Source organism: Mauremys mutica, chromosome 2 (assembly GCF_020497125.1).
Source record: "Mauremys mutica isolate MM-2020 ecotype Southern chromosome 2, ASM2049712v1, whole genome shotgun sequence".
Taxonomy (NCBI): Eukaryota; Metazoa; Chordata; order Testudines; family Geoemydidae; genus Mauremys; species Mauremys mutica.
Window position 1 is genome coordinate 295085242 of NC_059073.1, and position 26322 is coordinate 295111563.

At 54.9% G+C, this 26322-nt stretch overlaps 2 protein-coding genes across 3 annotated transcripts; one reads left to right on the forward strand and one right to left on the reverse strand.

Moving 5' to 3' along the window:
• Positions 1-1666: 1666 nt before the first annotated feature.
• Positions 1667-8395, reverse strand: LOC123363362 (gastrula zinc finger protein XlCGF7.1-like). Of its 2 annotated transcripts, XR_006576733.1 has the most exons (3): positions 7896-8395; positions 5051-6215; positions 1667-3984 (listed from the first exon to the last, which is right to left on the reverse strand). XR_006576733.1 is itself a non-coding variant. In XM_045004241.1 (2 exons), exon 2 carries the CDS (start codon positions 6199-6201, stop codon positions 5296-5298), a length of 906 nt encoding a protein of 301 aa, XP_044860176.1. In that variant the 5' UTR covers positions 6202-6215; positions 7896-8395; the 3' UTR covers positions 1667-5295. The 2 variants fall into 2 exon arrangements, 1 of the variants encoding a protein (XP_044860176.1); XM_045004241.1 differs by having other exon boundaries at positions 1667-6215.
• A 2762-nt stretch (positions 8396-11157) lies between these two features.
• Positions 11158-25446, forward strand: LOC123363356 (oocyte zinc finger protein XlCOF6-like). Its single transcript, XM_045004224.1, has 4 exons — positions 11158-11497; positions 13356-13482; positions 17849-17968; positions 19869-25446. The coding sequence occupies exons 1-4, from the start codon at positions 11474-11476 to the stop codon at positions 22229-22231; spliced, it is 2634 nt and encodes an 877-aa protein (XP_044860159.1). The 5' UTR covers positions 11158-11473; the 3' UTR covers positions 22232-25446.
• The last annotated feature ends 876 nt before the right edge of the window (positions 25447-26322 follow it).

Sequence of the window (26322 nt, forward strand, 5' to 3'; positions counted from 1 at the left end):
TGCTTTGTTTAATGAAGTTCCTTGTTCTAGCAGCCACATGGATGCCAGGTGCTGGGTCTTGGATTGGTCCCCTGCCCCCAGGCCGGCGGCAGGGGCTGGGTTGTGGCATGCAGCGGCAGTACTTACCTGCACTGGCAGAGCACTCCTTGCCTCTTGACCCCAGACATGCAGTCCTGTCCGAAGGCAGCTCTGGCCAGAGTGGGGCCTTCCGAGGGTCCACGGAGGGAGTAAGAGATGAGCTGCAGGATGGGCTCGGAGGACCACACGTTAGGTGTATGTGACTAGCTGAGAATTGTCCTCTCCCCCTCAGGCCATAGGCATACGGACTGGGCCGTTCCGTGGGGTTAAAAATCTCTTCCTCCCACCCCCGGGGAAGAAGCCAGCACTTCACTGATTGATACTCTGGGCAGCCCTGAGGTTTAGTACACACGCAGAAATACCAGCCAGAGCATCAGCTCAAAGACCCCAGCTGGCACCAGGGGGCTCACAGGGATGAAACCAGCCCTGTGCGAGGAGCTGGGGCACATGGAGATGCTATTCTCATTAGCTACGCCAGAGCCCTTCATCTTGGGTCCAACGGGATTGTGTGGAAAAACTACTCCAATGGGAGGAGATTAGGTGACAAATTCAGAGCCTGCAATGAGTTACTGAGACGCGTTCTCATCGCATTAACAGTGCCACTGGCTCAGCGAGGGTACGGGAAATGCACACGTTCACCTAGTGCCCCTTGGTGGTGCTGTTTGGGAAACCCAGCGGATTAGTCTTTGGCACATGTTACGAGGGAGGTCTCTGATCTCCTGAAACTCCACACTGAAGGAACGTGATCTCTGAGTAAGCCCAGTTTATTGTGTGGATCTCTTCCTTTCATCTGAATAAATCTCGTTTGCCTCCTGGCACTGCCTGCCAGGGCCCTTTGGACATGCAGGGACAAGCCCCAAGAATACAGCTTTGAAATCGTTACCAAGCAGAGGTGTTGGGCAGCAGGAGGAAACTGATGAAACAGAGAAAGTTGGGAAGGCAACAAGGGCTTGTTTCCTGCTCCACCCCTAATGTGTCCTGAGTATCCCACCTCTTGGGGAGAGGGCCTGGTTTGGTTAACCCCTCAGGGAATGCTCTGGAAGAGGAGGTGACCAGCACGCCCGTGGATGGCATCCCCATGGGGTCTTGAGCTCACAGTTCTCGCTGGAGAAGCTTCCATGGGGAGGAGGATGTGAGGGTGTCATTTCCCCCTCCCAGCATCCCTCCTCCGCCAGCCCCACGTCCCTTTCGCTCATGGAAGCGGAGGGAAGAAACTGGATCAAAGTCTCTGCGAATTGCTGCATGTGGCCTTGAGTTCTGAAAAGTGAGGACATTCCCTGTGCCCACAGGGCCTCCCGCGTGCTGACGGGACGCTGCTTCTGAGGGCCATCGCAGCTCTGGGGCTAAAGGTTTCCCCCGGGCTAAGTGCATGCGATTGGGTCTCCCACAGTCTGCTACTGCCTCAAGCTAATGGAGGGTTGTTGTTTAGCTGAACTGATAGAAGCCAGTGGTTTGGGCGCTGAAGTTCCTGGGCTGTGAGAGTGGGGATAGCCGTGTCTATGCAGCCAGTCCGTTACACCTAGCCTGAGCCGCGATCAGGACAGATTTTCACATAAATCAAAGATCACACAGCGCAGAGTTCCTTTCAGAACACACCTTCCTTTATTGATCTCTAGCATTCCAGCTACAGTACCAGAGAGACACCCCATCATTTCCATCCCCAATTTAACTGCTGCTTCCCCCCAGGATTAACCCTCACCAGACACACACACCCTCCCCTACCCGCTCCTGTCTTATTCTCATATCCTTTAATCAACCCATCTCTACCACTCCTTCTGCCCAGGCAGGGATCACTACAAGAATTCAAACAGAGTTAAAGACCCAGGATCCTCTATAGAAATACGAGCCAACACATGCCTCTTAATCAGGAATACGACACTCTCCAGTCATAGAAATGGTACCTGTGCATTCCCAAAGAAACTTACCCAGCCAATTCTCTGGGGTTACAGACAACATTTAGATTTACTTTTTAAATAAAGGGTGTTGGGAGGGTGAGGATCTCAAAAACTTTGTACCAATGGGAGTGTTTGCATGAATCTCTGTCGATGAGCTACACGTGCTCTCATCCAGGGTGGGTACCCTATCCGCTGGTAGGATGAGGGTTATCGTATTTGCTCCTCGGTCACTAAGGCCTCAATCCTGCAAGATGCTCGGCACGCAGCTCTGATCCAGTGAAGCCCTTATGCCCTTGCTTAACGTTAAGGCGGTGAGTGGTCATGCTGACGCCAATGCATGTGCTAAAGCGCTCTGCCTTGCTGGATCAGGGCCAGAGCATTCAGCACCTTGCAGGACAGACCCTTTCTGCTCCTGTTCCCACCGACGGCAACGAGAGCCTGTCCACTTATTTCACTAGGCGTTGGACTGGGCCCTAAAGTCTGATCTCTGATGTTAATCTCTGGATGTATCAGCTGTTATGACTTGAAATCCATGGTTAATTCTACCCCAGTACAGCTCCACTGAAATGATCTCCCTCCTCCCAGATGTTTAATATTCATTCCCCTGTGGCACTGGGAACCCAGTAACAATGTGCCCATGGGGAGACCCAGAAAGTGAAAATGGCTAGAAACTGAAACTGACCAATCTGGTTTCATTGTCCAGGCAGAGTGACACGGAACATTGAGCAAAACAGCAGAAAACTATGAAAGGAAAATTCATTTTTCAAACCATTCCTGTTTCGCTCATCGGAACGGCTGTGAGTGACACGGGCAGGAACCGTTTGAGTTGGACATCTCTTGAGTTTTATGCTGACTGCACTGATGGCCTCTCCCAGGGGACACAAGAGTGAATTCTTGCCCTCCTCAGATGCAGCAGAAACTTGCCTCCTTTTGGAACATTAATTAAACCTTCCCCTTCTGCCCACAATCTTCAGGCATAGAACAGAAACATCACAAACACAAACAGAAAGGACCAGAAGAGACTAGAACAGGAGGTGGAAATACCACAAAGGGAAAAACAGGGATGCAACCACATGCCACTGGCATAGCAACGCTCCCTGAACTGGCCTGTAACAGCAACCAGGGAGCAAACACTCCAGTGCATCCGCTTGGTGATTTCTTGCTGTTATGTACAGCAAGGGGAGTGAATAAGATTTCTCCAACATACATGACATTTGTATGATGTCTCTCCTTGTGTCTTAATGGACTATTTTCCCACCTTCAGGAAATCTCAGGCTGATATTCAGAATTACAGGTTCACGGAATTTAAAGCCAGAAGAAATCACTGTGCTTCTCTAGTCGACCTCCTGCACCGGCCGGTCACAGAACTACACCCAGTGATTCCTGCAGAGGAGAGAATTATTCTTAGCTTATCTCCAGTTCTGGGTAAGTGATCTCACTCATGCAGATCCACTGGGGAAGATTTATCTTGTGAGGAGCATGCCCCCCCTCGGGGCATTTAAATGGTCTCCTCTGGTTTGGATTCTCTGGACCATAATGAGGTCATCTGACAGCTGAGGTGTGTCCCAGGCTCAGAGCAGATAAATGGGGCCCTGCCTTTGTGGATTTTCTCAGCTATCACCAGGAACATCCTCAGACCAAGCCTCTCCCACATTCAGTTCATTGGGATGGTCTCTCCCCAGTGCAGGTTCTCTGGGGTTTTGTGAACCTGCTTCTCCCTGAAGGGTTTGCAGCAAGGACTATGGTCACTTAGTCTCTCTGTGCAGGGTCCCTGGTGATTTAGAAGAAATCTCTGGTCTCTGAAGTTTTTTTTAATCGATTATGAGAATAACAGTTTCTCTGGGTGGATTCCAGGGGGTGGGATGAGATCCTGCTTCAGGTGCCACCTTCTTTCCTGTGTGGTTTCTAGGAGAGGTGGCTGTGGGATGAAGCTTTTCCCACATACAATGTATTAATATTTCACATGAGTCATGAGATCCTGCTTCTTTTTCACACTCATCCTTCTCGCTCCCTGGGTAAACGAACACATTCAGAGATTAATTCATGCGCTAGTGGAAAATTTCCAACTACCCGGATAATGCAAACAATACCGAGCACATCTAAACAGTGCTTTACGGGCCAGCGCCAGGGCCAAACAGCCCCGAGCGAGAGCTGGGTGCGGGGACGCCGGGCAAACATGACTGACAGCTGCTGTAATTTACACGGCTCTGCAATGGTCACAAGGCGCTATTCATTCAGCCAAGGGCTGGGATGGTGCCGCCACATCTGCACCCCCCTCTGCTCTGTTCACTGGCACCAGCCACCCTCACTGCATTCCCCTAACTCAGAGCTGCTGGTACCTTCGTGCTTCCACTATCCCACAAGGGGCTGCACCCGAACTGCCCAGCTGAGGGGATTTAACCAACACCCCGCGGGCCACGTCTAACTGGCACAAAGTGAGTGCAGCTGCCCTAATCCTTAATGTGGAGGAGGGGCTTACGGAGAACCCGGGTCCCAGCATGCCTGGCCTCGACCTGCGCTGAGCGGCCAGGCCAACGCCCTGTGGAAGACCCGGGCCCTTGCGGCCCACGCTGCTGAACACTGGGCCTGCAGTGATGCAGGGCTGACTTTTGGCCAGGCCAGAACTACGGGCTTTAAGGTGCTCAGGGCTGCATGCTCCAAGACGGTGAGAAAGCAAAGAGCTGTTCCTGGTTTGCAGGGGTGCTGGGCATCCCCAGCTCCCATGGGAGCCCGCAGGAGGCGTGGGTGCTCAGCACCTCTGAAAAGCAGGCCAGCCAGGTCTGATCCTGCAAGACGTCAGGCATCTCCAATGGAGGCTGAAGGGTACTGACGGGGCTCAGCACGTCACAGGATCAGTCCCTACAGCAGCAGTAAAGAACTTTGCCGTGAGTCTCCCTCGTTGTTATCTCATCTGCTCTCAAGCACAGGGAGCCCAGCGAGCTGGGAAGGGACGGGGAGCTGGGGGAGGGACAGGGGTGGAGAGTGCCTTGCTTGAGGGCGAGGCATGGAGCCGGGGGGCCGGGACTTGGGATTCCTTCAGGGGCTTCTATGTGGGGTGGGCACAGAAGAGCACGAACCTGACCGGCCAGTGGACAGAGGAGCTGCACAGGGGACCCAGGCTCAGTGAGTGAAGACAATCAGGATCCCCTGGGGGACTCCAGGGTGTATAAGGAGCGACCGAGGCCTTCCAGACACTCAGAACGTTCACATGGCGTCCCCGCCGTTCAGCCTTTCGCGTCCAGTGCAGTCGTGGGCCCCTCCGGGAGCTCCCAGCCGAGTTCAGAGCTATCCGCTCCGTAAAGCTCCTAGCATGACGTCAGGCTCATGTCAGGGCTTTGTCTCCCAGGTGGGTTCTCTGGTGCGTAGTCAGGTTTATCTTCTGCGTGAAGGTTTTCCCACACTCGGGGCACGTGAAGGGGGTTTCCCCGGTGTGGATTCTCTGGTGGATTTTCAGAGACCCCTTCTGGCTGAAGCGCTTCCCGCACTCGGGGCAGGCGAAGGGCCGCTCCCCGGTGTGGATGCGCTGGTGGGTGACGAGGCCGCTCTTGCAACTGAAGCTCTTCCCGCACTCGCCGCAGGTGAACGGGCTCCCCCCTTGGTGGGTCTTCTCGTGCGTCACCAGGAACGTGCGCTGGCTGAAGCTCTTCCCGCACTCGGCGCACTGGTAGGGCCTGTCCCCGCTATGGGTCCTCTGGTGGCTGGCGAGCGTCTGCTTCTCCTTGAAGGACTTGCCGCAGTCGCCGCACTCGTAGGGCCGCTCCTCCGTGTGGGTCCTCTGGTGGTTGAGGAGGAATCGCTGCTCCCGGAAGCTCTTCCCGCACTCGGGGCAGGCGAAGGGCCGCTCCCCGGTGTGGATGCGCTGGTGGGTGACCAGGTTCTGCTTCAGGCTGAAGCTCTTCTCGCAGACGCTGCACTTGTAGGGCCGCTCGCCCGTGTGGGTGCGCTGGTGGATGATCAGGTTGTGCTTGAGGCTGAAGCTCTTACCGCACTCGGGGCAGATGTAGGCCCTCTCCCCGGTGTGGTTCTTCTGGTGCCGGGTCAGGCTGGGCTGCTGGTTGAAGCACTTCCCGCACAGAATGCATTTGTACTCCCGCTCCTCCGCCTGGCTGTGGATTATGAGGTTTCTCTCATCGCTAAAGCTTTCGTCGCAAGCCGGAAACGCGAACGGCCTTTCTCCAGGGGGGGATGTCAGGTGAGTCATGAGATCCTGCTTCTGATCCGCACTCATGGGACCGTCATCTCCTGGGAAAACAAACACACTGCAGGTATTAACCCAGGCCCCGGTGGAAAAGCGCCATGAACACACCATTTAACACTGAACAGACTCCTCACTGCCATGCTCAGCATCAACAGCCATTAACTCTGCCTGAAAACATCTGGCTTTTATTATTATTAACCACGTCCCCGTTCCATTGATTTCTCCACTTCTATTCCCAATAGCCCCAGTGCGGTTTACAAATGTAAACTGATACAGAGATTAACAGGATCACGCGGAAATGCAGCCTCCTCTAGGGTGGAATACGGGAGCCCTAAAACACCACACAACAACACTACACAACAGCTGGGCACCGAAAATGAAGAATCCAATTTCAGCAGTGGGGGGGATTTAAATAAGGAGAGTGTAACCAGTCTAGGGTGACCAGACAACAAGTTTGAAAAGTTGGGACGGGGATGGGGGGTAATAGGCTTCTATATAAGAAAAAGCCTCAAATATCAGGACTGTCCCTATAAAATCGGGACATCTGGTCACCCTAAACCAATCAAGTCAAACAGGGCACTGACCCTTCCCAAGCCCGCCTGGCCCCTGTAATGACGATCAGTGACCAGGGTCTGGCTGTCTGTTACACCTCACCCAAAGGATGGTACCCATAGCAACAGTGACCCGTGCACGGCTACACGGTGGTATTTATTCAGTGCTGGAGTAGAGGGAAGAGGGACATTTGTTCAATCTCACCACTTGGTCCTACCACGTCTGTGTCTCCTGGAAGGTCTCCAGCTCTCCTAGCCTGAGGGCTCAGTGTGAAGGCATGATGGGTCACAGCCCAAGGTGCCCTGGCTGGTGGCTGGGGGGTTCCTCATCGTTTGAATACGTTGCAACCAGAGGGACGTTGTCCCTTTGCATGAGGAGCCTTTGTATACTGAGGGTGAGCAGATGTCCCGATTTTAGGGTCTTTTTCTTAATATAGGCTCCTATTACCCCCCACCCCCGTCCCGAGTTTTCACATCTGCTGTCTGGTCACCCTGAGCAGACTCTAAAGCAGCTGAATTGGGATGCCCAAAATTTCCCCAGCAGGCGACTGCATGGAGACCCAGGAGTCCAAGTGACGAACGTCCTCTCCACAAAGCGAGGCTGGTATCAGCCAAACTCCCCCTTCTTATTGCAGCCCACAGAGACTACAAGTCCCAGCATGCCACGGGCCAGAGCCCCAGCATGCCACGAATCAGGCTCAGCCATGGCTCAGACAGTACCGCCCGCCGGGCCCTATGCAGCCCGTAGCGCCCGGCGCAGCATGTGACAGCCCCAGCAGCCAGGAACACACGTTCATCCGCGGAGCCCCACAGCGCCCCGGCGAGGCGGGTTAACCTCCTTCCACGCTGCAGCGAGCCAAAGGCGAAGGGACTGGCCCGAGGCCGCGCGGCCAGGCGGTGGCAGAGTTTGCACTGGATGGGAGCAGGGCAGCGGCGCCTGCAGCCTCTGGGACAGCAGCGGCTGCGCCCGTGGGTCTGCGGCGTGGGCTCTGCCTGGGGAAGAGCCGTGTGAACGCCCCGGCGGGTGCTGCCCCCCGACACCCACCCCCACATCTCGGCATCCCGCAGGGCCCCGGCCATGCAAAGCAGCAAGTCGCGGCGCCGGATCTGAGTGCCGCCCCTCCCCTCCCACGCGCGTTTCGTTCTGCGGAACACCCACGCGAACGCCCTTACCCGGATCCGATCTCACTCCGGCGTGGCCGCGCGCGGACACTGCCCCGGTCCGTGACCCGCCGGGAGGTCTGTGTACAACCACCCAGGCCGGGCTGTTCCCCGGGGGACAGGGGCTTGGTCCCGGGTGCGAACGGACGGGAACTGGCTGGAAGCGTCCGCCCGGAGCGGAGTTTGCGGGGCCTTCCCCGGGCGGATTCCCCGAGCCGGTGAGGTGCGCCCGGCGACTGCTCGGCTGCAATGCGGAGCTCGCCGTGTCTCGCTTCGCTTTCTCCTCTTCCCGCAGCCCCGCTCCGCTAACGGCAGCGGGGCTCCCCCGTTCCCGGCCAGGGGAGCAGGACAGGCTGGATTCGCACCGCACGGGCTAGTGGACAGGCGATGCTGGGAAATCAGCTCGCCCTTGGCGAGTCACGCGGAGCCTGCTCCATTGTGCGGGGCTCTCAGACTCACACCCTTGCAATGCATCCCTGGGAGCAGCTGGAGCACTTCCTGCAAGGGGAAGGAGGCTGCCCGCGATTGCTGCAATTTCCTGTTTTATCACGGGGTGGGAACGGGCTGACAGGCCTCCGCCATGGAGAGGGGGCTCTGGCCAGACAACGTGACCCCCCAGGATCAGGCCGGGTAGAGGAGCTCGGTGTAGTGCCAAAGCCTCTCTCTGCTCCCCACAGAAGTTGGTCCAATAAAAGATACCACCTCCTCCACCTCATGTCTCTCATCAGGGCCGGCTCCAGACCCCAGCGCGCCAAGCGTGTGCTGGGTGGCAGGCGCGGGCGCTCTGCCTGTCGCCGGGAGGGCGGCAGGGAGGTCCACCGGAGCCACGGGACCAATGGACCCTCTGCAGGCACGTCTGCAGAAGGTCCACCGGAGCCGCGGGACCGGCGACCGGCAGAGCGCCCTCCACGGCATGCCGCCCTGCTTGAGGCGGCAAAATTGCTAGAGCCGCCCCTGTCTCTCATCTACTGGGACCCACTGGCTACAACAACACTGCAGACACCTTCTGTCCGGTGTACGTCCATGATATTTTATAGTATCCTCCAGATCATCCCACTTCCCGGGCTCAAAGACAATCTGGTCACCCTGTGTGGATGAATCCAGAAAGCGACCCGCAAAGGAGTAAAATTAGTTTGTGCCTTTTCTAAAAAAAAAAAAAAAATGATGTATAAAAAGAGGCAGTTCCTCCCCCCTTGCTTTTTACATTAGAAATGTAGGTCTTATTTGATCTGTTTTTTTCCTGGAAGACTCTATGGATGACTAGAAAACTCTGGATGGCTGGAGATGTTCGAATACTATTTAGATGAGGATGGTATAAGAAGACAGATGGACAAACAGAACTAGACTTATGGCACTAGAGAGACCATTCATGTGACCCTTGATTCATTGACTGGGGAGATAATTGTCATTCACTTTGGTTTTTGTTTGCTTTTGTTGACACATTTAACTCAGATGCCCGAGAAACACTTGGAAGAAAGTTGTCTTTGTTAAAAATTCAGACCTGGCCCCGGATCCCTTCTGTTAAGGGCTAGGGAAACTCACAATCCTTCTTGGCCCCCTCTGAACACTGCTGCTAACACCCTCCTGCTTTGGGTCATCCTGACTTCATCCAACCCCCCTCTGTCCCACCACTGGCTCCCCCTTCTCCACCGCAGCCAACACACGCTTCTTGTCTTTCCCTGTAAGGCACTTTGTGACTTCGTCTCACACTCCCTGATCTGGTATTTTACCCCCCGCCCCCTTGGCACTGCCAAATAACCCAGTGTTTGCTGTCCACCCAGGGATGGCTCCAGGCCCCAGCACGCCAAGTGCGTGCTTGGGGCGGCATGCCGCGGGGGGCGCTCTGCCGGTCGCCGGGAGGGCGGCAGGCAGGGTGCCTTCGGTGGCATGCCTGCAGAGGGTCCGCTGGTCCCACGGTTCCACCGAAGCCAGGCGACCAGCGGACCCTCCACAGGCACGCCTGCGGGAGGTCCACCGGAGCCGTGGGACCAGCGAGCGGCAGAGCGCCCCCCGTGGCATGACGCCATGCTTGGGGCGGCTAAATGTCTAGAGTTGCCCCTGTGTCCACCACTCAGCATCAAGCCTCAGACACAGCCGTACTCGCTTCAGAGCCGCCTGGTAGAAGTTCCCCAGCAAGATCCGTCGAGCTATCACTCTCTGCCTGTAAATCCCTTCCGAAAACTCACGTCTGCTGTGGTGCCTACAGAGCTCTGCCAGCTGACACAGGGAGGGGAGAGGGGATGAAATGTACGGACACGGTTAGAGAGCAGCTTGGATGTTGTATTTATAGATTCCAAGGCCAGAAGGGACCATTGTGATCATTTGGTCCGACTCCCTGTATAACACAGGCCAGGGAACTACCCCCAAAATAATTCCTAGAGCAGAGCTTTTAGAAAAACAGCCAACCTTGGTTTTAAAATGACCAGTTATAGAGAATCCACTGGACTAAATGGTGGTGAATCATCCCGCAATTTCCATGATCAAATCGTATCCACGCGTTTATAACATGCCTATCACCGCAGTATCTAAGCAAAACCAATGCACTCGGTTTGTAAAGAAGCTTGTACCAAGCCCCTTTTCCCCCAAGTATGTTTGCACCTGCAGTAAATATGGCCAGAATGTTTGCACCACACTTCAGTCTGGGTGCACGTACTTCACTCTCTAAATGCTACAGTACAGGACGTGCCCGTTAAAAGGTGCCCACCAACATTGGAGGGTGGCCCTGAAACTCTATGCCCACGTTTCACTAACGTTAGACGTCAGAGGACTCGACTCATGCAAGTGGCTCCATTGAGGGCTGGAGGATCAGACTAGAGTGACCAGATGTCCTGATTTTATAGGGACAGTCCTGATATTTGGGGCTTTTGTCTTATATAGGTGCCTGTTACCCCCCACCCCATCCTGATTTTTCACGCCTGCTGTCTGATCCCCCTAGATCAGACCCCTGGTCTCTGGTTACTTATTCCGAAATGTGAAGAGACTGGTTTGCAATGCAGAGGGGCGGGGCTTTGCTGGCCCTGCAAGTGTGGGCAGCTTTGCCAGGGCAGCCATGCAGAAAACAAAGGGTTTGCATGACGGCTCCGTGGGCTGATGGGAAGTGTAGTTCTCCCTCCCGGCTAAGGTTAAACCCAATCTGTGCTGTGATCCCGGGCAGCTCCGGGACCTTCCGGGGACGGACTACAGCTCCCAGGGGCGCTCTGCAGCTCGGGGGTGGGGGGTTAAAGCCCTACAGTGGAGGTTAACTGTGGGCTAACGCAGCAGCGCATGTGACCTGCGTGGGCAGCTGCCTTATTCCTCAGCATCCTGAGTGTGTCAGGGTTTGCTTTAAAACAACAACAACAACCTACTAGTCCTGCCTGCAGAGCTCCCCCTTGTCTTTTCTCTGCTCTTTCACTGCCTTCCTGGTAACTGCTCAGATCAGACCAGAGTCTCCCTGCGCTGGCAGCCATTAAGAGAGAAAAACCAGGCGGGGGAATAGGAATCGCTAAATACTGATTGATTAAAAAAGAGCAGCTCCGGAGTCCTCGTTCTCCGCTGAGTTCCAGCCGAGAGAGTCCGTCCACACCCGGGGCATCCAGCACCAGAGGGGAATGGCCGAGGAGATCGCCGCTCAGGTAGGACATTCACCCCGAACATCGGGTTTGCAGATCAGTTATAAATACACCGGAGAATCTGTCATGAAGCAGACTGGGATCGCAGTGAGGCTGGTGTCAATCCAGAGCAGCTCTACTGAATTAAGTGCAGTGGCTCCAGATTTACACCGAGAGCAGAATGTGTCTCTGTGTCCGGATACTCAACCGGAGCCGACCAGTCAGGCTGCAGCTAGGGTGACCAGACAGCAAGTGGAAAAATCGAGACAGGGATGGGGGGTGTCTAAGACAAAGCCCTGAATACAGGGACTGTCCCTATAAAATCGGGACATCTGGTCACCCTAGCTGCAGCCTGCAGGTTTCTAAATACACGGGTGGAGACTTGGAGTTTGTTCTACTGGAGCAGTGGCTAAGGAAAGGGTAAAAGGCCTCTCTGTGCTGGGCTCCACTATAACATCATAGATTCCAATGCCAGGCGGGACCGTTCATTGAAATCATCTCGTCTGACCTCCTGTGCAACACAGGCCAGAGAACGGCCCCCGGATAATTCCCGGAGCAGAGCTTTTAGACCAGCGCTGCCTAGGAGCAGGGAATAGACACTTCGAGCTGCCCCATCTGCCCTGCACAGTAAAGTGGTGCCGGGCTGTCACATCTGAGGGTCTGTCCTGCAGCACCACATCTCTCTATAGAGCCGGGGAGGTTTTGTAGCTGTCGGCAGGTGCATGTTCCATTTGAAAACACGGCCTGGGATGGTTGAGAAGTGCACTCGGGCTGAAGAACCTCGTTTTAGAGATGGGCCATGGAAGGGGATCATCTAGATTAGTCTTAGCCCAGGTCTACACTAGTGGGGGGGTCGACCTAAGATACACAACTTCAGCTACGCGAATAGCGAATAGCGGAGCTGAAGTCGGCGCATCTTAGCCGTGAGGACGGCGGTGAGTCGACCGCTGCCACTCCCCTGTCGACTCCGCTTCTGCCTCTCATGAGCTGGAGCTCCGGAGTCAATGGGGAGCACAATCGGGGATCGATTTTATCGCGTCTTCACTAGAAGCAATAAATCAACCCCCGATAGATCGATCACCGCCGATCCGGCAGGTAGTGAAGACCTGCCCTTAGACTGGAGCGCAAGTTAGAGGCTGAACCAGGACTAGGGGTTTCTAATCAGCAGCACAGAGCTCGGCTGTTCCTGTGAGATTTCATCCCCAAACGGCAGAGACCTCACGAGAGCATCTGCTCTCACAAGGCTTGTGCCACATGAGGCCAAAATCACATGAGAACAGGTTTCTGCTTCAGCTTAGCCAGAACAGGAAACTAAGACCCTGCCAGGTTTAGAATCCAGCCGAGAATCAAAACCATAGGGTGAGCCTTGGAGCTGGGGATCCGTATCCAGCCCCTCCGCTTTGGAAGGGGTTTGGCTTGTAGGTTCTGCAGCATTCATAGCTATTGTACTTGGGAAGAGAATTAGAAAAATAACCTATGGCTATGGTCACCGAAATGTGTTACTGCTCTGCAAAGGCTGGGCCTGTTCTTTGGAGGAGCTCAAAGTAATGATCCCTGCAGACAAACCATTCCCCGGCAAGGCAATGCCATGTATTGGAGATAAGCAGTGCTGTATTTGCACCCACAAGACAAGGCATATGCCTGTAGCTAGCTGAAGGGCAAATTGCCGTTTTCAGGAAGGTAATTGCCAAACAAGGGTTCCAGAACCGAGCAGTCTCACAATCCCATTACAAACCCTCGGGTTCCCGGAATTTGTTCACCTGCTTCCCACTTAACACGCTGTTAACCCCTGGCCCGCGCACACACACACACACAGACCACCAATACCATTAGCCCTTCCTGTTCCAGGCGGGCACTGAATGGGTCGCTGTTTGTGTTTCAGAGGCTGGTAACGTTTGAAGATGTCAGTGTCTATTTCTCCCCGGAGGAGTGGGCGATTTTGGAAGAATGGCAGAGAGAGCTTTACCGAGACGTCATGAGGGAGAACTATGAGCTTCTGATCTCAATGGGTAAAAATCAACAATCATTTTGCCTTTGCTTTATGGATAGCCTGGTTCTGGGTATGTCTGGGGTGACTTCAGTTTAGCAGGATGGACCACATTTTTAAGGGTTTGATTTCAATGGGAGTTAAGCCCGTGGGTGATTTTGAAACCCCACTAGGTGCCTACCTGCATCTTTAGGCATCTGGATACCTTTAAACATCTGGCCCTTTCTCCATGATGGTAACGCCGTGAGCCTGATTCTGAGCTCAGTTACGCTAATGTAATTCTGGAGTAACTCCAGTGAGGTCCATGGAGATTCACCACTGTAAATCTGGTTTAAGTGAGAGCAGAATCGTGCTCCATGAATGGAAACAAGGCAGTAACATGCCTCAGCTCTGACCCACTCATCTGGAAATGGGGTGAACAGTGAAATGGCAAAGTTTGCAGATGATACAAAATGATTCAAGACAGTGAAGTTCAAAGCAGACTGCGAAGAGCTACAAAGGGACCTCACAAAGCTGGGTGACGGGGCAACAACATGGCAGATGAAATTCAACCTTGACAGGTGCAGAGTAACACACACCGGGAAAAAATAATCCCGACGACACATTTATAATTATGGGTTCTCAATTAGCTGTTACCACTTAGAGAGATCTTGGAGTCACCATAGATAGTTCAGCTCAATGTGCAGCAATGGTCTAAAAGGCTAGCAGATTGTTAGGGACCACTCGGGAAGGAATAGAAAATAAGGCAGAACATTTCACATACCATTATGTAAGTCCCTGGTGTGCCCACAGCTCCTATACCAGTGGTCCCCAACTCAGTGTGCCCACGTACTGGCCGGCGGATGAGCATCCGCAGAAATGTCACCGAGAAGCAGAGTCATCCAGAGGCATTGCCATCGAAATGCTGCTCTTTCTCGGCGGATGCTTGTCCGCCGGCCACTGTCCTCGGTGGTTCGTCGTCCGGCGCCCGCCAGACGAAAAAGGTGGGGGACCACTGTGCTATAGTGTGACCAATTCTGGTCACCCCATCTCAGAAAGGATACGGGGGAACTGGAAAAGGTTCAGAGAAGGGCAACAAAGATGATCAGGGGTATGGAACAGCTTCCATATGAGGAGAGACTAAAAAGATTCGGGCTGTCATCTCAGAAAAGAGACGACTCATGGGGATATGATAGAGGGCTACAAAATCATGACTGGTGTGGAAAAAAGCATTATTTGCCCTTTCCCACACTACAAAAACCAGGGATCACCCAATACAATTAATAGGCAGCACGTTTAATACAACCAAGAAGTACTTTTTCACACGATGCACAATTAACCTGTGGAATTCATTGCCGGGGGATGTTGTGAAGGCCAAAAGTATAACTGGGTTAAAAAAAGAACTAGATAAATTCATGGAGAACAGGTCATAGAATCACAGAATATCAGGATTAGGAGGCACCTCAGGAGGTATCTAGTCCCACCCCCTGCTCAAAGCAGGACCAACCCCAACTAAATCATCCCAGCCAGGGCTTTGTGAAGGTCCATCAATGGCTGTTAGCCAGGATGGGCACAGATGCAAAACCATGCTCTGAAGTGTCCCTAGCCTCTGTTTGCCAGAAGATGGGTGGATCACTCCAGCTGCCCTGTTCTTCACAGTTCCCTGAAGTTCTGGGGAGCCATTGACGGACGACAGGACACTGGGCTAGAGGGACCAATGGTCTGACCCAGGATGGGTGTCCTTGTGCTCTTAACTGCTGGCTTGTGGCTTATCCCTCCTCAATACATTTTTCTGAAAAATGCCCTCCTAGTGGGTTTGGTTTGCAACTTTGTTTCTGCAAATCATCATCGCTCTAGGTGACGCGTGCAATAGAAATGCCTAGTCATTCATGCATTCATTCCAGGGCTTGATGTCCTGGGGCAGCCAAGAAACTCACCACCGTCCACCTGAACAAATATTCTCTTAAATATTCCTTTGCATTGCTGTAGAGCAGAGGTACCCTCCCTTTTGCTGCACCCCTTCTCCACGGGAGTCACATAACAGCCCACCCCCAAACTCCCGCCCAGCTGGGGCAAAGGTGACTCAGCAAGCGGAGCCAGCGGCTCACCCGAGTTCGGGACAGGACCTGGCTGGCTACGGCTCCGGAGAAGCCCACGGCAGCGCAGTGCAGGAGTAGACCAGGGCACCGGGTGCTTCCTCCCCCCGCTCAGAGCCGCTAGCTCCTGCAGGCTCCGGAGGGTATGAAATACACGGTGCTGGGGCCGGTCAGGGGTGTGGGCCAGGGCAGGACAGCAGCGGGGACAGTGTGCAAGGAGTCCCCAGCAGTCCGGGAGCGGGAGGGAGAGGAGAGCAGCAGGCTGCTGCCTGGATGGGGTGGGGCTGCACTCCCCCTCCCAGCCCGAGTGCCGGGGGCTTCCTGCGTGTTATTTTTCCACATATCAAATCCGGGGTCGTGAGCTTTCAGACGTTTCGGACCAGGCGTGGTGCTTACTCCCTTGACAGCAGTGGACTGACTCACGGCAGTAAGCACTACTCCCTGGAGTGAGTTGTTTGCGAGATAAAACCCTTACACACATAGTGCTTAAATTCAGAGCTGGCGGAGGCAGGCACAGCTCCAGTGACGCTGGGTGGAGCAGAGAGTGGCAGGGCCCCCTTGGCGCCTGCCTCTGCTGGTCCACAAAGTCACTCGGAGACCCTGGGGGTAGTGACCAGCGGTGCCGTTTATTTGCAGGCTTGTTCCCACCCGTTTCACCGCGTACAGTTGGCCCGTCACCATCTGCGGGCAGGAGGGAATCGCTACCTCCCTGCTCCCGTTCCCTGCCTTTTCCCTTCCTGCCCCAGGCTTTTATACAGCCCAGGTTAATCTCTGCTTCCCCAGGTAGGTCCAGGAGATCTCCAGCCAGCTGTAATGTATTCCCCCGAATGGGAGCTGGCGGGACAGAGGGTGTAGCCCCAGCCGCCCTGTGCCCAGCGCCCTGTCACACCAGGGCTGTTCTGATCACTGACGTCAGGGGTGACCGTCCCTTAGTCCACACACGCTGCGACGGGGACAATTCCCAGTGGAATCCAGCAGTAGGACATTCTGCGGGGCAGAGGGGTGGGTGGTGATGTGGGATCCTACAGGGCAATGAACCGGGAGGGAGACAATACCAGAGATTCAAAGCCCCTGTTTATCCTCAGAGCAGGTCCAGCCTGGACTGCAGCAATGCCAGGTCCCCACCACCACCCCTACCCGTCTGCACCGGTTTAGAGCGGCTCATTGTTAGGTGAGCCCCAGCTGGGACCTAGCAAAGACGCAGTTTCTCCCTGTAAAACCCAGGGTCCCTGGCTGGGGTTAGCCCTAGGGACTAGCACAATTTAAATTCACCCTTTTTTCTCAGTCTAGGCCCTAAGGGTGAGAGGGGAGTCGCGTCTCCAGCGCCCACTCACGCCTTGGCCTCTCTCATGAGATGGGTGGGGGTTGCCGATGAGCGTTCGCTGCGATGGTGGATTTCATAACAGGGGCGCCATTAGGTACCGGAAAGAGACCCTGCAGCCCACCCATGCACCGGCGTCTGTGCACCACTGGCCCAGGCCACATCCACACCAGTGACCTGGCAGGCACGTTGCCCAGCGCCGGCCAGCCCCTATGTGGGGCCACTGTATTCCCACGCCATGGAGCACGTTGCCAGCCAGGCCCGGTGATGGCGAGTAGGCCCCGGGCTGCGGCAGTCCAGGCGAGACGCCCCCTCCCCGTTGAGTCCCGTTGCCGCGTGAGGCCTGGAAGGAGATGGCGCCATCTCACCCGCGTCTCTTCCTGGTGAGAGGGGTGGGGAGGCCCGGGAGCAGCAGACGGCGCCCACCCAGACTCCTGGTTTCCCTCCGATTTAGGGCACTGTCTCCCAAGCGGTTGCCATGGCACTGGCTGTCTAGGGTACCAGCCCTGAAGGATGCAGGGCAGCGCGATGGATACCCCTATGCTACGCAGAGGGCTGTAGCTCTGTGTCCAATCCAAGTGGGGGGTGGGCAGCCTGCTAGGCCGGCTCTCCATGGTGGGAGAGCTGTGCGGGGGGAGAGGCTCGCTAGGCCCAGTCTCTGTGTCCCAGGAGGGTAGCCCCAGCTGGAGGGAGGCCCCTGCCAAGATGAGAGTCCCTGGGGGAGAAGGGAACCAGGCCGAGTGGAGAGATGCTCCCTCAATGGGATGGGGGACACACTCAAAGCGGGGGACCCTCCTGAGGGCAGTGGAGCAGGGAAGGAGGGAGTAGGAAGAGTGGGGCTTGCAGAAGCAAGACCCTCCCTCGGAGGGGAGTTTTCCCCTTGCCAGGGGGCACATTCACTAGGAGGAGGGGACCTTGTCAAGGGGCCACAGAAAACTCTGAAGCCTGGGAGATGCAAAAGGAAACTAACTGGGTCTGCCTTGTGCTCTCAGCAGGTCATTCTGTTACGAAACGTCACCTCCCGCCGCGGACCGAGCAAAGGGAGGAGCCGCCACGTCCCAGGGAATGGAGCGACGCAGAGGAAAAGGGGACTCGGCAAAGCTGCTTCACAGGTGAGGGATCAGACCTACTCCAGAAAGGCTCAGGTGTAGGCCCAGCCGGCCCTAGCCCGCGGAAATGGGCTCACAGCTTCCTAGGGAGGAGCTGCATTTAAACACGAAGCTTTGAGGGCTGCTCCTCTGGTTCTTTCTTGGCGGATGCAGACGGGGCAGAAAAGGAATGAAGCCAACATTCCATAAGCTCTTCAGTTACAGGGTTTCTCTTCCAAGCTTCAGGTTTTTACCTCTAGTTGTCACATCTTGGTGGGCTGGGCTCTCAAATGCCATTCAAAGACTTTGTTCACCTAGAACTTGTTGAATTTTTTGCTACAAATTTAGCACCTCGTTGGTTAATCTCACTCTCAAATCCATCCTCCGTTTCTTCAAATGGTTCGTTATTCTCTGGGCACTGGGGGCCTGTCATTTTCAGGCTGTTGGCTGTTTGCAAACTGTTTTGATGATTTCTATTCATTATTAGTGCTTCTTATAGTGCTGTGTGGTCACGGCCGGCTCCAGGTTTTTGCCGCCCCAAGCGGCAAAAAAATAAAATAAAATAAAAAAGCCGCGATCGCAATCGGCGGCAGCTCCACCGCGCCGCTTTCTTCTTCAGCGGCATTTCGGCGGCAGGTCCTTCCCTCCAAGAGGAACCCGCCGCCAAAGAGCCGGACGTGCCGCCCCTTCCCCTTGGCCGCCCCAAGCACCTGCTTGCTGAGCCGGTGCCTGGAGCCAGCCCTGTGTGTGGTTGGGCAAATTAAGACACATGATATTGTGTGTGCTTCCTGACTGGGAGAATAGCAAATAAAAAATCAAGAATAGCACCTGATTAAGATCACACGTTTTCCTACTCAATCTTTTCTGTGAAAATGTTTGGAATTTAGGATAATTTTTACAATACAGTAGAATCTCAGAGTTAGCAACACCAGTTACGAACTGACCGGTCAACCACACACCTTATTTGGAACCAGAAGTGCACAATCAGGCAGCAGCAGACACATAAATAAAACCCCACCAAAGATAGTACAGTCCTGTGTTAAACGTCAACTACTAAAAAAATAAAGGGAAAGTTTAAAAGACAAGATTTGACAAGGCAAGAAAACTGTTTCTCTGCTTGTTTTATTTAAATTAAGATGGTTAAAAGCAGCGTTTTTCTTCTGCACTGTAAAGTTTCAAAGCTGCATTAAGTCAATGTTCAGTTGTAAACTTTGGAAAGAACCACCCTGATGTTCTGTTCAGAGTTACGAACATTTCAGTTACGAACAACCTGCATTCCCGAGGGGTGCGTAACGCTGAGGTTCTGCTGTATGTGACCCTCATCTTAATCTTCATAAGTAAACAGCGGTACGACCCTTGGGCTCACTGCAAACTGGTGTGACCTGACAGCATTTTTTTTAATCTATATTTCATACATGCCACCTAGGATTAAAATAGTAAAGACGATCATGTGAGCAATTTTATCTGTACACAGCAAATTCTAATAAATCATAGAAAGGACAGAAGCAGCATGTATAATGGGAGAAAGGTCTCCAGAGTTGTGTTCCCAGCTTTCTGTCACTAACCTATTGTGTGACCTCTTGATCTCACTGTGCCTCAGTGAGCCACTCTGTAAAACGGGTATGATACCAGTACTGCTTACGTACCTATCTCACAGCATGGGTTTGGGGGACTAGATAATGCCCGTAAAATGCTTTGAGATCCTAACATGGAGGCAACATCCTGTTGGCATGATGACTTCCTACAAAAGTTTCAAATCTTTTAAACCTTGTATCTGTAGACATGGAGGTGGTACAGGGGCCTATAACCAGTGCTGCTGTGAGACACACCTTCATGGGATTACACTGGAAATCAGAAAGCGTTGATATTACGAGTTTTACCTTCCCTTGCAATAATGTTCTGAACTCTCGTCTCTGTGTTGTAGATGATGAGAACTTTACTATAAAATCAGAACCACCTGACCCGGTACCAGAGAGATCAGAAGAGAATCTCTCCTTGTCTCCAGACTGGAGAAACGCCTACGAGATCCAGTGCAAACCGCAAAGGCAACAGATGTACCATGCAGGAGCCAAGCATGAGAAGATAACTATAAAATTAGAGCCAAGGGAGTCCTCATCAGAAAAGTCTGAAGAAGATCTTTCCACATCTTCAGACACCTACAGGATCCAGTGCAAACCAGAAAGGCAGCAGATGAGCCCCACTGGAGCAGAGAATGAGAACCTTACTGTGAAATTAGACTCACCTGAACGGTCCAAAGACACTGTTCTTGAGCCTTCAGATTGGGACAGCGTCTTCAGGATCCCTTGCAAATCAGGAAGGCAGCCGGTGAGCCCCGCTGAAGCGACCCGTGAGACCTCCGCTATAAAACTGGAGGTACCGGACCGATCATCAGAAACTCGCCAAGAGAATGTGACCGTGAATTCAGACTGGGGAAATGTCTGCACGATCCCATGCAAATCACAAAGGCAGCTGAGGAGCTCTCTAGAGACTGAGGCTGAACGATCCAGCTTTGGCAGCATGAAGAATTTTGCACTTTTCCAAGAACACCTGAAGAGAGAAATGCCTTACGTGTGCATGGAATACGAAGACAGCTTTGCGGATCAGGTTGGCCTGGAACCACACCAGGGAAAGCTCCCACTGGAAGCTCCATTTAACTGGACTGGTTGTGGCAGCGGCTTTGGGCCGATGTCCCTTCTCATGACTCATGAGAAAACCCACATGGGAGTGAGGCCGTATATCTGCACGGAATGCAAGAAGGGCTTCAATCACAAACAAGACCTGATACGGCACTACCGTATCCACACGGGAGAGAGACCCTATCAGTGCACCGAATGCGGGAGAAGCTTCGTCCAGAAAACGCACCTTATAACACACTTCCGAATCCACACAGGTGAGAGGCCGTTTCCATGCACCGAGTGCGGGAAAAACTTCAGGAAGAAAACCCACCTGATGCGGCACCAGAGGACTCACTTGAGAACCCGGCTGTTCCCCTGCTCTGTATGCCAGAAGAACTTCAGCCACAAGCAAGATCTCGCCAGGCACCAGCAGATCCACACGGGGGAACGGCCGTTCACGTGCACCGAGTGTGGGAAAAACTTCAGTTGGAAGAAGAATCTCATCACCCACCAACGTATCCACACGGGGGAGCGACCCTTCAGCTGCGCCCAGTGTGGGAAGAGCTTCAGCTGGAAGAAATACCTCGTCACGCACCAGAAGACCCATGAGGAGAAGAGACTGTACAACTGCCCTCACTGCGACAGGAGCTTCTGCCAGAAGTCCATGCTCAGCATGCACCAGAAGACTCACCTCGAGAGGCGATCCTACACCTGCACCGTATGCCAGAGGAGCTTCGGCCACAAGCAGGACCTCATAAGGCACCACCGGATCCACACCGGAGAGAGACCCTTCGCCTGCAGCGAATGCGGGAAGAGCTTCAGCCAGAAGACTCACCTTGTTACCCACGTCAGGATCCACACGGGCGAGAGGCCGTTCCTGTGCAGCGAATGCGGGAAAGGGTTCAGCAAGAAAACCCACCTGATGAGGCACCAGCAAATCCACACAGGGGAGCGGCCCTTCAGCTGCGCCCAGTGCGACAAAGGCTTCAGCTGCAAGAAGAACCTCCTCACCCACCAGCTGATCCACTCCGGGGACGTGACCCTCCACGCCTGCACCGAGTGCGGGAAGAGCTTCACCTGGAAGAAGAACCTCCTCACCCACCAGAAGATCCACGCGGGGAAGAAGCCGTTCGTCTGCACCGAGTGCGGGAAGAGCTTCAGCCAGAAAACCCACCTGAACACCCACCAGCGCATCCACACCGGAGAGCGGCCCTTCCCCTGCGCCCAGTGCGGCAAGGCCTTCAGCCAGAAGTCCATCCTCATCACCCACCAGAAGACCCACCTGGGCAGCCGGCCCTACGCCTGCACGGAGTGCGAGAAGAGATTCAGCCACAAGCAGGACCTGAAGCGACACCTGAGGATCCACACAGGAGAGAGGCCCTACGCGTGCACCGCGTGCGGCAAGAGCTTCAACCAGAGGACGCACCTCATCACGCACTACAGGATCCACACCGGGGAGAGGCCCTTCCCCTGCGACCTCTGCGGGAAGCGCTTCAGCAAGAAAACGCACCTCATGAGGCACCAGAGAGTGCACGCCGCGGTAAAGCCGCACATGCGCAGGCTCAACATAGGGGCCATCTCCATGGGGAGCCAGATTTCGCTCTCGGTTGGGAGTCCTATTTCACTCGGGGGCCCCCTGAAGGAGGAGACCATCTACATTTACCAGCTGTGAAAGAGGAGCAACGCTAGACGCCTGCCCCACGGAGCTGAGCGAGGAAGGTGCAAAGAAGCAGCTTCTTGTAAAATAACCACTCAGAATCCAGACAGTTCTGGATGTGAGAGAAGCTTCACTACTGCTCCACAGCAGGGCACGGGCCTGGACCCAGCAGGCAGGAGCAGGTCCAGTCTAACCATCCAGCTCCTGGTCCCACCAGCAAACACGCACAGAGCAGAATCCATGTCTATTTATCAGGCTGACACCTGCAGATAAACATTAGAGCACCCCAGGGACCAGCCGAAGGTTCGTCTCCTCTCTAAGGTTAATTAGTGGCCTCACACAAAGAACATACTTTGGCTCAAATTTGCAGCAAGTTGCCTTAGTTGCACATGCAGAAGTTGAGTGCATCTGTCTGTGCCCCCAAAAGTGCATCAGCCTATGGAAGATGAGCAACTGCATGCACAAAAGCATGTTTGGAGTGCACATAAACACCACGTGCTCCCAATATTTGCAAGCACAGTTAAAGAGTCCCCCGGGAAACACGTCCCTTTGTATCCTGGATGTAAGAACATCCATCACAACTGGACATTTTAAAGGTCACAAGACAGTCCACATAGACATTCATGGGAATCTACGGAGAGGAATAGAAGCTTCACTACTAGGTCCTGCTTCAGTCTACTCTGCAGATCTGAACCAGGAGAGCAAAGACAGACCTGCAACGAATGTGTGAAAAGCTGCTGTCGATGTTTATATGTAAATCTCAAATGGGATCATCGCAGGAATCAACAAACCACAAAGACTGCACTCAATTGTACAGTAACCTCTGAACACGGGAAAAATGGGGGGACAGTGTCCGGCGTGTAGAATGGTTTCAAAAGAAGAGGAGTAAAGGAATAACCAGGATACCCTGTTATCTCCTTTGTCTGCCGCTCCCCCTGCACCCCATATCCGCAGGGTGGCAGAGGACACTGAACATGAGTTGGCAGGAACCCGTAGTGGGAAGGAGTTTTGAACAGAACCATCATTTCTCCTTGAACTGCTCCTGGAAACACTGGAGTGTATTCCAGTGGCCAGGGGCTTTCCGTTCAGACAGGGGGAATGTCTACGCAGCTCTTCGCTCGCACATCCACAGGGGAGAGCCGCTCGAGGGGATTCAGAACCGGGTGCACCGTGAGAATCCGGGCACCGTCTGCTTCCCCACAGGGACCAAGGACTGTTACTGCCGGGGTTAGATCTAGCTGCCAAACCGAGCGTGCTGAGAATCAGACACGCTCACACAGTCTAGCCATGACACACTAACAGGGCTTAAATTCGTCCGGAGCCGAGCTCTGGGAAATATTTCCGAGCCACCCTGTGGGGTGCAGCCCCCGCCCGCCACGTGGGACTGAAGCCCTGAGCCTCTGTGCACCCCCCTCCCACACCCCTGGTGCAGAGCCCATCACCCCGCCACAGGGCAGAAGCCCCGAGCTCGCCCCACCGGCCCAGTGGCTGGAGCTCTGAGCTCCCCTCCACCCTGCTGGGCCCTGGAGTTTTTACAGCATGGGGGGGAAGGCGTGGGGGGCTCCGGGAAATAATCGATGAGAATTTAAGCTCTGCCCACTAATACCACAGCCTCTGCTACAGGGGCTAGCAGAGACTTTGGTGCCTAACACACAACACGACGACTTGTTCATCCACGGAAGCAGAGAATCTCTGAAGTCACATTCAGTGTCCTCCATAAAGTACAGGTCCGTTGTCGTGACCGTGATGGTACGACGGATGTTACTGCACTTACCTCTCCCGGGCGGTCTAGGGGCCCGAGTCTGAGCTGTCCAGCGCCTCGGGGCTTGTATCTCTCCCCACATCGCTGTAGTAGCTGAATCCCGCCAAGTAAAACCAACCCCGCTATTGCCGCCATGGGAGGGTTTTAGGAGCAGCTTGGACAAACACCTGTCAGGGGTGGTCTGGATCATACAGGGGGCTGGATTAGGTGACCTCTCGAGGTCCCTCCCAGCCCTGTGATTCGATTGCTTTCTTCCGTCCCGGCTGGCAAGGAGCAGGGTTGGTGGGCACACGCCCACCCACACCGGAGTAAGTAAAGAACATGGGTTTAACTTTGTGCAATGTAATAGACGTGGGGAAAGTTACTGGGAAGTGAAGTGCTCCTGTTCTTTCTGCGGCTGCAGACTAACACGGCTGCTACTCTGCAGCGCATCAGTGAGCTCGGCAAATACCTGCCTGGCTTTGTAAAGGCGGCGCCAGTGAAAAGGCAGGAAATCCCCTGCTGTTCCTACCTGTTGTAACCGTCACCAAAGAAAGAACAGGAGTATTGTGGCACCTTAGAGACTAACACATTTATTTCAGCATGAGCTTTCGTGGGCTACAGCTCACTCCTTCGGATGCATAGACTGGAACACGCAGACAGGAGATATTTATACATACAGAGAACATGAAAAGGTAACCGAAGAGCTTCACTCAGTGGTTCATGTACCACACTGAACCTGCAGCGTCAGGGGCTGGACTTTGCTGCTCAGTGTAAATGGAGCGAGTTTGATCTGGATCCCACTGAGGACGAATCAGTGTTAAATGCCCCACCCCCAGTGCTGTTTTGACAGAGCCCAACTATCTGGCCACACTCCAGGGCTGCCCGGGGGCGGAGGGGGGGAAATGGGGCAATTTGCCCCGGGCCCCGCAGGGGCCCCCACGAGAATACAGGATTCTATAGCATTGCAACTTTTTTTTATAGAAGGGGCCCCCAAAATTGCTTTGCCCCAGGCCCCTGAATCCTCTGGGCAGCCCTGCCTCACTCTCACTCTAGATAAAGTCCCATAGCAGCAGGCCTGCTGGGGGGGGCAAAGGGGGCGATTGCCCAGGGTCTAGGGTGATTTAAAAGGGCCTGGGAGCCCCCGGCCACCACTGCCAGCAGCACAGCGGGGTTCAGGAACGACCCTACGCCCCTGGGGGGGTCTCCGCATGCTGCCCCCACCCCGAGCGCCGACTCTGCAACTCCCATTGGCCAGAAATTGTGACCAGTGGGAGCTGCAGGGGCAGTGCCTGTGGGCAGCAGCGTGCGGAGACCCCCCTGGGCCCCCTGCCTAGGAGCTGCTGCAAGAGGGATGAACCCGGGAGCTGCCAAAGGTAAGCGCTGACCCCCTCCCACACCCCAGCCCCCTGTCCCAGCCTAGAGCCCACACCCTGCACCCAAACTCCCTCCCAGAGCCTGCACCCCAACATTCTGCCCCAGCCTAGAGCCCGACCCAAACTCCCTCCCAGAGCCTGCACCCCAACATTCTGCCCCAGCCTAGAGCCCGACCCAAACTCTCTCTCAGGGCCTGCACCCCCTCCTGCACCCAAACTCCCTCCCAGAGCCCAACTCCTCACCCCCTCCTGCACCCAAACTCCTTCTCAGGGCCAGCACCCCACACTCCTGGCCCAGCCCAGAGCCTGCACCCAAACCCCCTCCCACACCCAAACTCTCCCCCAGCCTGGTGGCAGTGAGCGAGGCCGGGGGAGAGCGAGCGACAGAGGGTGGATGGAGTGAGTGGGGCAGGGCCTCGCAGACAGGGCCGGCTCCAGACCCCAGCGCACCAAGCAGGCGCGTGGGGCGGCATTGTCGGGGCAGGGTGGCATTTGGCTCCGGCGGACCTTCCGCAGTCATGTCTGTGGAGGGTCCCCTCTTCCCGCGGCTCCGCTTGAGCTCCTGCAGGCATGACTGCGGCGGGTGCGCTGGTCCCGCGGCTCGGACGGAGCTCCCGCAGGCATGACTGCGGATGCTCCACCGGAGCCGCGAACCAGCGCACCCGCCGCAGACACTTCTGCCCCGGCCGCAGGACCGGGGAAGGGCGGCGCAGCGCGCCGCCCTGCTTGGGGTGCCGTAATTTATAGAGCCACCCCTGCTCGCAGAAGGGGTGGGATGGGGTGTGGCCTCATGGAGGGGGCGGGGCAAGTGTATTTGGGTTTGCGTAATTAGAAGTTGGCGACCCTACTGGCCGTGCCGGAAGAGCGCACCACGTGCAGCCGGCAGCTCGCTGGGCACTAGCCGGCACAGGCGCAGCACTGCCCGAATGTCAGGCGGACCGTGTCCATGCGGGCGCAGCCTGTGCGCGTGGGGGCCCATTGACTGGTCT